Consider the following 12,976-nt stretch of genomic DNA (forward strand, 5'->3'; position numbering starts at 1 on the left):
TCCGGGTGCCCCGGACGCGGGAGGCCGGGTCCTGCGCGCAGTCACTCGATCGTCGAGACGACAACCACTGAACCAACCAGGCTCTGTCCTGCGCCCTGGGGATGGAGGCCCCTCCTGATCAGTGCCGCTTGCACGCTAGTAAGAGGAATGGCGTGACCAGCGAGAGTCGCGAGGGCTCTGCAGGGGGTGGAGGAGTCACTGATGGTCTAGGAAGGCTTCCCGGAGGAGGAGCTGCGGGACCCGCGGTTTGGAGGAGGAGGAGCTTCCCAGGGAGCAGGAGGAGAAGGTCTCCTCAAAGAGGGAACCTCCAGCCAGGGCCTGGGCACTCGGACTCCTCAGCCCGAGAAGAGGGAACGGCGCGGGGCGGGAAGGACCCCTCAGGCCCTTTAAGGCGGAGCGCCGGGGCGCGAGCAGGCGGGGGCGGTGCCAGGGCCCCTCGCGGCCGCTGATTGGGCGGCGCGCCTAACCGGAGCGGCTCCGCGGGCGCCGATTGGCCGGCCAGGGCTGGGCGCCGCCGCCAGGTGATACGGCCTGCTGGTTCCCGCGGCCACGTGGGGGGCGCGCGGGCGGGGGGCGCCGGGGGGCCGGCGGCGGAGACGCGCAGGGCGCGCCGGGGTTGCTGCGCGGAGCTGCGGCGGCGGGACTCGAGACGCGGCGGCCGCGGTGAGTGAGCGCGGGGCAGCGGGGTCGGGGCTGGCGGATCGCCGGGAGCGGGGCTCGGTACCCCCGGCGCGGAGGTGGGAGGAGGTCTCGGATGGGGAGGAGCATCTCGGCCGCTTCCCTCCATCACCGCCACCGGCACGGTCGCCGTCCATCACCTCCGCGGTCACCTCCCCTGTCCCTCCGCCAGCGTCCTGCCTCGCTCGCCCCTCGGGCGGTCCGGGGAGTTTCTCTGCCCCGGGCTGGGGACTGTCAGCCCAAAGCCCTGGCCGCACTCCACAGGCGCGACGATAATAGCAGGACAAATGACCCACGCGGGGGAGCGTCCCACTTAATCTGAAAACAGCACTTTCCGCTCCAAGTAGTCTGCTCGGAGAGGCCATCCTCGACGACCCCCCCATCATATATCCTCCTCACCCTACTGTATTTTTCTCCAAATCACTTAAGCCCCGCGGAAATGTTGATTTCCAGTATCGTTCCCCCAGCCCTGCTTGGGCGCTCCCCAACGGCTGGGACTCTGTTTCGTTCACCCGGCACGTAGTCGGCACTTGGAATATTGTCAGAAGGAGCAGATAAATGTACAACCCCAGAAGGCAGGTGCTATTACTATCCCCACTTTACGGCTGAGGAGATAAATGGAGGCTGAGAGGACTTGCGGACCTCACAATCCACGATGTTGATCTTGAGCTCCGGCTGCTTGGGTGGCCTAGGGCAGAAGGAGTGTGTCAGGAGGCGGGTGGGGGGAGGCTCTTGTGTGAGGCATAGCCAAAGGTGGTGGAGGTGAGGCAGCTGCCAGAGAGGCTCTGGCAGCCCCAGACCATCTGGGCAGGAGGCAGTCAGACTGAGAAAGCAGCTGTTTTGCTGATAAGATCAGCCCCCAGCCCCTGAGGTGTTGGGGGCAGCTGGATAGTCCGGGACTCGCCAGGCTCCCATGATGGACGCCCCGCTTACTTGGGAGAGGAGTCTAAGCAGAAGGACACTGCCATGGCTTAGGGGAAAAGCTCCCAGAGACCCATGTTTGCTTCCCAGCTCTCCCTTACGCTGTGTGACCTTGGGCAAGTGGCTTCACCCCTCTGAGCTCCCCTTTCCTAAGCCCAGAGTCCAGGCTGAGTGGTCTCCCAGGATACTATAAAGCGGCCCCCAACCCCATGACTCATCTCAGCCATAGTGCAGTGCCGTAGAGGGCTTCTGTCCTTGACCCTGGAGGTAAGTCAACCCGTCCAGTACCCTGTCTCTAAGCAGGACCGCCTGGAAATTCTCAGAGGAGCAAAAGAAGAGCCCTGGGCTCATTCCAAAGGTGTCCTCCTAGAATGGTGTTGGCCCAGCCAGGTTCCTCTGTAAAACCTTGGAAAAACAAGTGTGCGCCAAAGAGATAAGTGTGTGTTTGTTCTCAGAATGAGTAAGCAGGTCTTTTTCTGGGGTTAGGGTGAGCCTGGTACCCTCCCTCGTTTGGGTACCCTTAAATTCAGGCCTGGGGGTGACATGCACTGGGAGGGAGAGAGGAAGAGAGAAACTTCCAGTTTCCTGGGGGAAGGATCAGGTGAAGGTAGGGGGGTGCTCCCCACCCCCACTATCTGGACCGTGGAGTGTCCCCAGGAAAGCTGCCTTTCTGTATCTGGAAGGAGGAGGCGGTTCGCAGCCCTAGACACAGCTGTCTCGGCATGTGTGAGTGTGAACGTGCTCAGGCACACTCAGCCTGAGGGCCCATGTGGCTCTTTGCTGTCTTACACCCTTAGTGTCTGAGGGGCTGTGTCAGCACAGGCAGGATGGGAAATGTGCTCATCTCTCCCTCCCCATCCCTCCTTTATCTATTATTTTGTCTTTGCTTCTCTGTTCCCACGTCTGCTGACTGCTTTTCAGACTCTCCTCTCTCCCTCTCTCCCTTCTGCCCCACTTGTGGTTTGGTTTTTGCCTCCACCTGTGGGTCCAGAGCCCCCCGGCCCACACTGTGATAATGAAGACAGAAGGGGAGTTGGCTGGAAGCGCCGTCTCCACGCTTGGAACAGCGGCCACACAGCCTTTGTGCCTGTTACACATCTAACTTGGTTGTATTTAAACATCAAATGGACCAAAAAACTAAAGATAAATTTAAAAAACCATAAAATGGACAATAGATGATGGACGTGATGTGAAAAAATGATCAGGATCAAACAGTGGAGGGTGCGAGGCCGGAAAAGCAGGAAGGGAGAGGGTACAGGGAGGAGGAACCAGGACAGCGTCCACGGGACCGTGCAGCCTTTATTTCTGGCTCTTCTGGCGCGGCCGCTCATGGAAAGTGAAGTAAGGGGTTGCTCCCAGAATGTCGTGGGTGACTGCTGCCGCCCCCACCCGGGCTGAGCCTGGGGCTGAAGGTCTGGGCAGACAGAGAGAGGTTCCTGGGCTCTTGGCGCTGAGAGCGTCTGTAGGAAGGTGGGTTGAGCACACCCGGGACACACCCATTTCCTGCCCAGCGCCCTAATACCTGCTCTCTCCTGGAGGAATCCTGGCTCCCAGGCAGGCCTCTCCCTCTGCCTCACTCTCCTTGACTGGGAGGTCTTCCTTCCTGTCTTTCCATGCAAGGAGGGCCCTGAAAGTGGTCAGACCTCACTGTCCTCCCAAGCTCCCTCCTGATCAGCAGGCTTTGGGGTCCCCCCACCCTCCGTGTACCTGTTAAGCGTTCCTCCAGGCCCAGCTGGGATCATGCTGGGTGCCTGCTCCTCCATTCAGTTCTAGAGTCCTGACATGATCCCAGGTTTGGGGGATGCAGACATGGAGGCTCAGAGAGGTAGGGCTGTTTGCCCAAAGTCACACAGCATTTGGACCCAGATTTCTCTGATGCTAAGTGCAGTGATTGGAAGTAGTCTGGTGAGTAGCCAGGCAGGATGGGAGATGGAGATGGGGTCTGAGTTGGCCCCAGGAAGGACTGAGGGAACTGAGTCATGGGGGACCCAGACAGAGGCCATCAGCCACTCTTTCTCAAGATGCCTTGATTCCGTGTTCACTGTGCACCAGCTGCGGTCATGAGCTCTAGATGGGGAGTGAGCGCTCTCCCTGTCCTTGAGGGTGGTCTGGTAAGGGAGGTACCTTCTCTCCTCCACTAGTGGATTTGGGAAAGGGGCCCCACGAAAGACCAAAACCTGGGCTGGGTTGGGGGACAGGGCTCCTTCTGGCTGGCTGGCCGAATGAGGCAGGGCCTGTGTAGCACGTCGCTAGCCTCAGGAGCTCATGGGCCATTCCCATGGGTCAGAGCTCCTGGCCTAGAGCCTTCTATGGCTCCCCACTGCCCACAGGGCACAGCTTCAGTTGCCTTGGGGAGTAACATTAAAGGCCGATCCCAGTCTGGCTCTGGCCCACTCTTCTGGTAAGGTCTAGCCAAGGGGTCAGCTGCTTTCTTCCCTGTGCCTCTGCAGAGCGGCTGCTGTCACATTCCTCCTCTCGGGTGCTACTTTCCCAGGCGTTCCCCCTTCCCTGGCACTTTATACAGGCTGGTTCCATGGCCTGCACCCCTACTTCCACCCAGTGGGCAGGCCGAGGCCAGAGCACAGAGGTGGCCTGCCCCACGCCTACCTTAAGCTCCTCCCCCAGAGCTCTCACCTCCTCGAGGCCTTCCTTGCTGCAGCAACCCCCAGCCTGCATTTCCCCGCCTCCTCTCTCCTCTATCACCATCTAGCATGTTCCATATCTTACTGATGGATCCGTTCAGTGTCTGTCTTCCACACAAGCCTGTTGGCTCCCCGAGGGCAGGAGGGAGTCTGTCATTTTATTCTGGGCTGTGTATTCCCTGTGTTCCCAGTGCCCTGGACATTGTCTGGCACAGGGCAAGGGCCCAGGAAAGATTTGCAGGGTCGGGGAGCTCCCTGGCCTCTGAGCGGGAGTTCCTGGGAGTCATCCTTTCTCCCCTGCCCTTTGCAGCATTTTCTCCCGTGGAGCTAGAAGCTGGGGACCCTGGGGGCCATGCAGAGGGCCGGGGCAGGGGGCCGGAGGGCCTCTGATTGCGGCCCTGCCCCTCACCGGCCCAGGTGCATCACCAAGTTCGCCCAGGTGGGTGCGGCTGCCCCCACGGGGTGCGCTTTCGTGGGCCAGAGCTGAGTGCAGGTCCTGGGGCGTGGGGAGGAGCTATGCCTGTCTTGCCCAGTGGACCTGGACTCTAGAATGCATGTGGGCACAGATGAGGAGATGGGGCCTCAGAGGGGCAGAGAGGCATGACCAAGGCCACCTGCTGGGAAGGCAGCAGGGCCTGCTAGACTCCGAGTCCAGTGCTCTGTCCCTGTCCCCAGCTTACCTGGCAGAGCAGAGTGTGTTTGGTGGAGGGGCGGGGTCAAGAGTCTGGAGGATGGGATCAGGGGCCATGGTCCTGACTGCTTGGCCTCCTTCCCGCCCTCACCATGCCCTCAAGCAGTACGTGGGCTCCTTCCCCGTGGACGACCTGGACACCCAGGAGAGCGTGTGGCTTGTGCAGCAACAGCTGTGGGCACTGAAGGTAGGGAGCCAGGATGGGCATGTGCCTGTCCCTGTCCCTGTCCCTAGCAGGGATCACAGCCTGGGAGGGTCAGGCTGGAATGGCCCCTGCGGCCATCTCACCCAACCCCCCAATCATAGAGATGGGGCGGGGGAGGCCCAGGGAGGGGCAAGACCAAAGTCATTCTGAGAAGTGGGCCCAGAGACGACCACACCCAGGCTCCTGAAGCCGTGTCCCTTAAACCCCGGGACCGCTTCCCTTGGGCAATCATGACCTGCCTCCCATGGGTGGAGACCACAGTGGAGATGGGGGGGATGGTCATAACATGGCCCGCTAAGACCCTGGCTGGGGGGCGATCTGCCAGGCCCCATCCGCACCTCCGCAGCTCCTGGGGAGTCCACTCTCCAGGGCCCAGTCCCTTGGCACCGGGGGAGGAGTTGACTGAGCAGCCTGGTGGGCCTGGTCCTGAGGCAGGGCAGGGCCTGGAAGGTAACGCCCGGCCCCGACCAACTCTCTCCCACCTAGGATTGTCCCCGACGTCGGGCTGTCATCCTGAAATTCAGCCTTCAGGGCCTCAAGATCTACAGCGGGGAGGGCGAGGTAGGAGCCTGTGTGGGTGCCAGCGAGGACTGGACGGGACCGGTGTCCTCCTCCCTCAGAAAGCCCCCAGCCCGCACCACCCCTCCAGCATCCCTGCCTCCCCAGCCTGCTCTGGGCCTTTGAACGTCCCTGGAAAAGGTTTCTCACCCCCGGCCTCGCCCTCCAAAAGCTCCAGGTGCTACCTCCTGGCCTGAGTGTCAAGATCGTCACCTCTCTGCAGGCTGCGGGCCTCTGGGTGGGTCTGCCCAAGGTTGGCCAGGGGCCAGACTCAGGCCGAAGGCCCGTCGGGAGCGCCTGCCTGATCGCGGGTCCTTCTCGTCCTGGGGCAAGCCAGTGTGTGTTGAACACTAACCTTGTGTCGGACTGTGTACCCCACAACCCCGGGGCCGGTCTCCTAAGACGGGTGCGAACCGTATCCCAGAGCTGTGCGTCACGGAGGCTTTGCGGTCAGGTCCTGGGCACTTGCACGAGATCTCACCGGCCCCCACCCGCAACCCCATCAGAGGGGGCACTGTCCCCACTTAGTAAGTGTCATGCGGGCTCAGAGGACTGTGCTTACCTGATCAAGTCACCTAGAGAGTGGCGGTTTCCGACTCCAGACACCAGACGTGCACCCCAGGGCCCCAGCCACTGCCTCTTTTCATGCCTCCGCAGGCAGTGAGCGCTTTGCCACTTGGATTCATAGCATGGGGAGTGCGGTTGGGGGCGGGTTGGGGGGGCAATCCCAGCCAGCAGGTTGGCAGTGGGGAGCACAGGACCGAGCTGGGAGGCCACGTGAAGGCTGAGTGTTCCCACCTGAAACAGGGTTTGGGCAGGCCTGGGAGAAGGGAAGAGTTCTTCCCCCAGGAGCTGGGGGGTCGGGGGTGGGTTAAGCTGGGCTCTGAGGCCAGAGACCAGGTCCTGGAGGCCGGCCAGCAGGCGTGTGGGACCCACAGGGCGGGCACCCCCTGGGCCAGCGGCTAGAGGCCGCGTGGGGCTGACGGAGCCCGTCCCGCCCGCTCCTCCCCAGGTGCTCCTGATGGCTCACGCCCTGCGGCGCATCCTCTACTCCACCTGGTGCCCCGCGGACTGCCAGTTCGCCTTCGTGGCCCGAAACCCCCAGAGCCCGGCCAACAAGCTCTTCTGCCACCTCTTCGCGGGCAGCCAGCCTGGAGAGGTACCTGGGGCCTGGGGCAGGGGAGCCACCACCAAGGCTGGGTTTGGGGATGTGCCGTGCGTCAGCATGGGCTCCAGACACCTAGGCCTCGGGGGGCTCAGCCAAGCTGGCCAGAGGCCCCTCCAGGCAGCCACTCCTTCCCGCACCGGCTCCTTCTGTGTCTCTGCCCACTGAGGGCCCCACAAAAGCAGGTTAGTGGCCTCAGTATTCCCCAGGGCCTGAACATGGGGATCAGGCCATGTGCTTAGAAATTGGATGGTCACTCTGCCGGGCCTTTGCTCATGCTGTCTCTTAGCCTGGAATTCCCTTCCCCTTCTGGCAAATTCCAGCTTGCCCTTCAAGGCCAGCCTATGTGTCTCTGAAGCCTACCTTGAGTCCTCCGGACCACTCTTCCTTCTGAGGTCTCAGAACATGAACCACACTGTCATTGGTCTGTTCCTAATCACAGACAATGGAATTCTTTGACAGTAGAAACTGCGTGGCAATGTGGGGCTAGTGGGTGAATGGGTAGATCCCAGAAGCCAAAGCCAGCACGGCCACCATGAACAGAGGCTTGGCAGATAACTGTGTGGCCAGCAGGGACTGGGCTTGGTGCCAGCGAGCAACATTTGCCATCAGCCCTGTATCTCAAGCTCTTGTGTGGGCTCCTGGAAGGGAAGGGGGCTGAGACACTGCCCTTGACCTTCCGGAGCTCATAGCTTCAATATTTTGGGGCTGGGTAATGTATGTGGGGGGTAGAACGTACTGGCCCCAGAGCGGTAGGCTTATGCTGGCGGCTCTCTGTGCTCTACTTCACTGAGGGAGCACAGGAAAGTGGGGATGGAGAGTCCCCCGTCTGTCTGCCCAGATTCACACAGCAGCCCCTAAGTGGCAGAGCTGGGACTGGAGCCCAGGCTGTGGGATTGGAGGGCCTGGGCTTGTAGCCGATCCTCTAAAAGGAAATGGACATGGGGTGGGGTAGTCAAGCTAGGGGCGGGCGTGCATTTAGCCTGTGTATTCCCAGCTCCAAGCGTGACGTCTGGAACAAAGCGGGGCTCAGGATCTGTTCAATGAACAAAGAAAGCTGCTGGGGGCACTGCGTGGTGGTGAAGTTTTGAGGGATGAGTGGGAGTTTTCCCAGGAAGGATGGGGCAGAGGATCCCAAGCCGAGGGCTGCACGCGCTAATAGCGAGTGGGTTGCCGTCTAAGGAGTCCCCCAGGGACCCCGTCCCACCTGAGCCAGCCTCTTCCTCCTCCCCAGGTCCAGATCCTGCACCTGCTGCTCTGCCGCTCCTTCCAGCTCGCTTACCTCCTGCAGCACCCTGAGCAGCGCGCACAGCCTGAACCCTGCCTGGGGTCTGCAGGGGATGTAGCCCCAAAGCAGCTGTCCAGCCCTGGGGGCCCCCCTGGCCTAGTACGGGAACCCTTCAGCCGTGGTCAGCTCTCACAGAACGTGCACGCACTGGTCTCCTTCCGGCGGCTGCCAGCAGAGGGGCCCGTGGGCAGTGGGGTACGCAGCACCCCAGCCGCGGGGTGGGCAGTGAATGAGGGAATTGGGCGAGGGCTTGGGGGTCATGGGAGGGGAACGCAGCATAGCAGCGGCAAGGGCTCTGCCTGACTGGGCAGGGGCCTGAGTCGGCCTGCCCCTGTGGGCCCCTCTCGGTGCCTTAGAAGGAGCTGCTGGAGTCCGAAGGCCGAGGCGGGGCCCGCCATGCCCGCCTGGGGAATCCTTACTGCTCGCCCACGCTGGTGCGCAAGAAGGCCATTCGCAGCAAGGTGATCCGCTCTGGGGCCTACCGCGGCTGCACCTACGAGACCCAGCTGCAGCTGTCTGCTCGGGAGGCCTGTGAGTCCCCAGGGCTCGCCTGCCGCGTGGGTGCGGGGGCGCAGGCCCACGTGCATCCTTGTGAATCAGAGGGCTCGGCCTGTGTGTGCATCTGCCTGTGTGCACGTGAGTGTGCAGCCAGGTGTGCACACCTGGGGGCTTGCACAGGTGATCGGACAGCTGTGGGTGTGCTCCAGCTGGTGAGCGGGTGGGTACGTGTGGGCTGTGCCCGTGGGTGGACCTATCTCTGCGTGGAGGAGACTTGGTGAGGAGATGAGCATGGCAGGGATGGGTTCGGTAGCTGTGGGGCGGCCTCTTCCTCTCTCTGACCCCTGGGTGGTCTCCACAGTTCCTGCCGCATGGGAGGCGTGGCCCCGGGGGCCTGGTGGCCCCTCGTGTCTGGTGGAGAACGAGGGGAGCCTGACGGAGAACATCTGGGCCTTTGCTGGCATCTCCAGGTACCGGGGGGAGGTCTGGCCTGGCTGGTGCACACGCAGCCCCTTGGGGTGGGCAGAGGAATGGATTCTGGGCTGCCCTGGGGCCCTGAGGTGTGCCACCTTCCTGGACAGAGGCAGAGCCATCCTGGCCTTGGTGGGCCTGGGGCCAGGGGCTTCCCCCACTGGACCTGTTTTCTCAAATGTGAAATGGGGATAATTGCAGGCCTGTGGAGAGGATCAAATGGGGTCACTCAGGGAAAGCTCTCAGCACCTCGCCTGTCACAGGGCAGCTGCTTCCTAACCGCCACCTCTTCAAAACTCTCCAGGGTGGGTCTTGCAGTGGTCAGCAGTCAAAGGCCCCTTAACGCCTCTGAGGAAGGAAGCTTCCCTTGGCGGAGGGGTCAGGTGATGCCATCAACCCCGGGGAGTGACGTGAGGCCGTGAGGCCGGAGTCCTGCCCTCAGCCTCTCCCTGCTGTCCTGCCAGGCCCAGCGCCCTCGCCCTGCTGCGGAGAGACGTGCTTGGAGCCTTCCTGCTGTGGCCCGAGCCCGGCACCAGTGGCCAGTGGTGCCTGTCGGTGCGGACACAGTGTGGTGTGGTCCCCCACCACGTCTTCCGGAACCACTTGGGCCGCTACTGCGTGGAGGTGAGCAAGCAAACAGCCTGCTCCGCCCTTGCCGCTGGGCCCTGCCCGGGGCCCCGCCCCCCACAAGCCCCGCCCCTACAAGTCCCGCCCTTTATAACCGGAGCTTGGGGGGGGGGCCCACGTGCCTCTTCATGGTACCCCATTGGTTCTCTCTGGCCACACCCCTTATTTAACTAACTCTCCATCTAGTTTGTTATTGGTCCAGCTGGCCCCACCCTCGGGCCCCCAGAGGGGCCTTTTTTGTTTTTTTGAAGATTTTAATTATTTGATAGAGACAGAGCAAGCATAAGCAAGGGGATCAGCAGAGGGAGAGGAAGGAGGCTCCCCACTGAGCAGGGAGCGGACCCTGGGCTTGATCCCAGGACTCTGGGATCATGATCTGAGCCCGAGGCAGACCCTTGACTGTGGGAGCCACCCAGATGCCCTCAGAGTCTTGGGCCCTGGTCATGCTTCCCATTTCTATAGGAATCCCGGCTCTTAAAAGTGGCTTTCCCACACCATAGCCCGTCTTTTAGCGGAGCTGGAAAGTGACTCAGAGAGGGCAGACACTGGCCTAACCTCACCCAGCCTCTGGGCTCCCAGGTCTGGAGTCTTGGCCTGACGACAGGTTTCCAGGGGCTGGATGTGCGCACTTGTTACAAGATGAATGGCTCAGTCCCGTCCAGGCTGGCGAGACAGAAAGAGAGGAGACAGTGTCTGGCTCTGCCGTAGGCAAGATGGTGACCTCTCTGAGGTCGAATTTCCTCCCTTCTGAAGTGGGGCAGGATCCCTTGTGAGGGGATGGGGGGTGCCCAGAGCGGAGCTGTGGGGGAAGGGAAGCCAGAGCTTCAGCCCTTTTTGCCCCCCTAGCACCTGCCGGCCGAGTTTGCCAGCCTGGAGGCCCTGCTGGAGCACCACGCTGGGACGGAGCGCAGCCTCTTCTGCTCCCTTGACATGGGCCGCCTGAACCCCAGCTACGAAGAGCAGGACTGCGGGTCCGAGGGCAGACCCCCCCGGACACTGCGGCCCCTTGGCCATGCCAAGTCCGAGGCAGAGCTGCAGGGCCTGGGCTAGGAGGCGAGCCCCCGGCCCTACCTCACTCTGGCTCCTGGGCCTCACCAGGCCGCCCTGCCCCTCTGCTGCCCTGCTGGTCACCAGTTTCACCCGCCGACTCTGCCCCTTGGACCAGTCTTCCATCATGTCACCGCCTGTGGTAGGGGGGAGCCCTGACACTGGGGATCGCTGGTGGCTTCTCATGAGACATGTGGCCCGCGGAGATTGTAGGCAGGGCAGGTGGAGCTCCAGGCTTTCCAGTCACCGGCTGGGTGACTTCAGATGCTTGTCTCTGGGCTTCACTTTACTCCTGGGAGGGGAACTTGCCGAGGGGGCAGGAAGGTTTGCTCATGAGGGATGTGGTCCTCTCCCAAAGAGGCCAGCCCTTGGGGCCCTGACTGGGAGTCTCCCGACAGTACCCAACTGAGGCGGCCGGGCACATGAGGAAGAGGTGACTGGGGAGGCTGGAGTGAGTCCTCAGTGTGGGCAGAGACCTGGGAGTGAGCCACCCTCTCCAGGAGAGAAACGGAGAGCGCTCGGAGGAGCTGACGGGCCTGGCGGCTGGGCCCGGCTGCACCCGCCAGCAGAGCGTAGCCTGTGTCTCACAGCATCTGACAGCGAGGGAGTCTTCCACTGAATTCTGTCAATTCCATTCTTAGGAATGAAGCTTAGGAGGGCATGGAAAGGCAGGATGGACGAAGAGCCGAACCCCCCACACGCCCACACACACGCGGACACCTGTCTCTATCTAGAAGGGATGTGAGCCAAAAGCGCAAAGAAACTCTGTGCTGCTCATAAAGGCTGGTTTGTCTCCAATCAAATCCACAGGGTTGTGATTCCCGCCCCCACACCCCCAGGACCACTGGGACACACACCCCTACACACACACACACACACACACAGGCTCATTTCCTTTGTGCATTTAACCAGGAGGGGCCCGCAGTGAGCCACAGGTGTGCAGGTGACCAGGGTCCTATTCAGCTCATCCTGGGGGCCAGTCTGGGTTTGGGGGTTGCCTGGGAAGCCACCTGATTCTGGCCCACTCCCCACAACAGGGCGCTGGCCATGGTTGTCAGGGGCCGCCTCACCAGGCCTGCCGCATTGGGGTTGGACTCAGAGCAGAACCATCCAAAGGTGGAACTGATGTGGGTCCTGCCAGAGGGGCCTGGGCCTCGCGGGGTGGGTGGAGTAACAGGGAAATGACTCGGGCCTAAGGTAGTGGCCCTGAAGTGAGTGACAGGTACCCAGCGCCTTTACAAGTAAGCTCGAAAGATGGACACAAGTACCGAATTACTTAGGGAACAGGTTCACTTTGGAGGAACTTCTATTCCTGAGGCAGAGGCCGAGTCACGAATCTGGGGGCTGCCCTCTCCCACATCTGGGAGTGGGATGTGACTGTTCTATGCCTTGAAAATGATTTCTGACTCCTGGGAGGAAGAGGGCGGCCCTGATGGAAGAGAAAGAAGGGAGGCTCCTCTGGAGGTCAGGCCTTGGCTTCCCAGCTCACAACCTCCTGCCTAGGGAATGGGCTGGGCTGGGGACCATGTCACTCTCATCACAAGGGATAGCAGGGGTAGGAGGGGCCTGTCGGAGGTTCCTCACTGGAACCACAGCACTAGGTTTACACTGAATGGGAGGGGGAACTGGGACTCAATTTATAGCCATCTCCACCAGAACCCATGGTTCCTTGTGCGAGGCCTGGTCTCACATTTCCCTGGCAAAGAGAGGGGTTTGCCGACACGGGGTGTCCTTGGGTGCTGGAATTACAGCACCGGAGACATGTGTTTAAGACCTGGCGACTGGCCTGGCCTGAGGCCAAAGCCTACCTCTGTGAGAGATGGGTATCGTTGAGCATATCCTCCATGTGGACAAGGTATCAAGAATGTTCTCAAAGCACTTTAACATTCCTTCACACAGTACTCATCACGTGGTATGCAGAGGGCAAGGGTTTTGACCCACGTGTGCAGATGCTTCAATGTCTTAACCATAGATCAGTTTTCTCTTTGTTCCAACTGGCACCATCTGGGTAACCCGCTCTCCTGTGTGCACTTGAAACAAATAAAATGCATTTCTTCCAATTGTCTAGCACAGACTTTTCCTTTGAAAGTCAAGGTCTTTGTCCAGTTTGCCTATCTTGATTTGCCAACCATAACTTTAGCTGGTGCTGGGTGGCAAACCAGAGGGATCCTGTCCTCAGGGGCTC

The 12,976-nt window shown here is 61.2% G+C and overlaps 1 protein-coding gene across 5 annotated transcripts; it reads left to right on the forward strand.

Moving 5' to 3' along the window:
* Positions 1-12,856, forward strand: SH2D5 (SH2 domain containing 5). 5 transcript variants are annotated; one of them, XM_047728373.1, is made up of 10 exons: positions 1-138; positions 4,552-4,680; positions 5,036-5,119; positions 5,624-5,698; positions 6,708-6,854; positions 8,095-8,343; positions 8,505-8,679; positions 9,008-9,116; positions 9,582-9,741; positions 10,591-12,856. In XM_047728373.1, exons 2-10 carry the CDS (start codon positions 4,594-4,596, stop codon positions 10,792-10,794), a joined length of 1,290 nt encoding a protein of 429 aa, XP_047584329.1. In that variant the 5' UTR covers positions 1-138; positions 4,552-4,593; the 3' UTR covers positions 10,795-12,856. The 5 variants fall into 5 exon arrangements, with proteins under 5 accessions (XP_047584329.1, XP_047584331.1, XP_047584328.1 ...); XM_047728372.1 differs by lacking the exon at positions 1-138 and adding an exon at positions 347-663; XM_047728374.1 differs by lacking the exon at positions 1-138 and adding an exon at positions 351-663 and having other exon boundaries at positions 5,039-5,119.
* The last annotated feature ends 120 nt before the right edge of the window (positions 12,857-12,976 follow it).

Source organism: Lutra lutra, chromosome 4, assembly GCF_902655055.1.
Source record: "Lutra lutra chromosome 4, mLutLut1.2, whole genome shotgun sequence".
Classification (NCBI taxonomy): Eukaryota; Metazoa; Chordata; class Mammalia; order Carnivora; family Mustelidae; genus Lutra; species Lutra lutra.

Bases quoted from the DNA above. Each gene is read 5' to 3' on its own strand.
- SH2D5 (XM_047728373.1), top strand. From the start codon at position 4,594: ATGCAGAGGGCCGGGGCAGGGGGCCGGAGGGCCTCTGATTGCGGCCCT. The intron at 9,117-9,581 runs GTACCGGGGGGA...CTGTCCTGCCAG, and splicing joins GCCTTTGCTGGCATCTCCAG to GCCCAGCGCCCTCGCCCTGC. The intron at 9,742-10,590 runs GTGAGCAAGCAA...TTGCCCCCCTAG, and splicing joins TGGGCCGCTACTGCGTGGAG to CACCTGCCGGCCGAGTTTGC.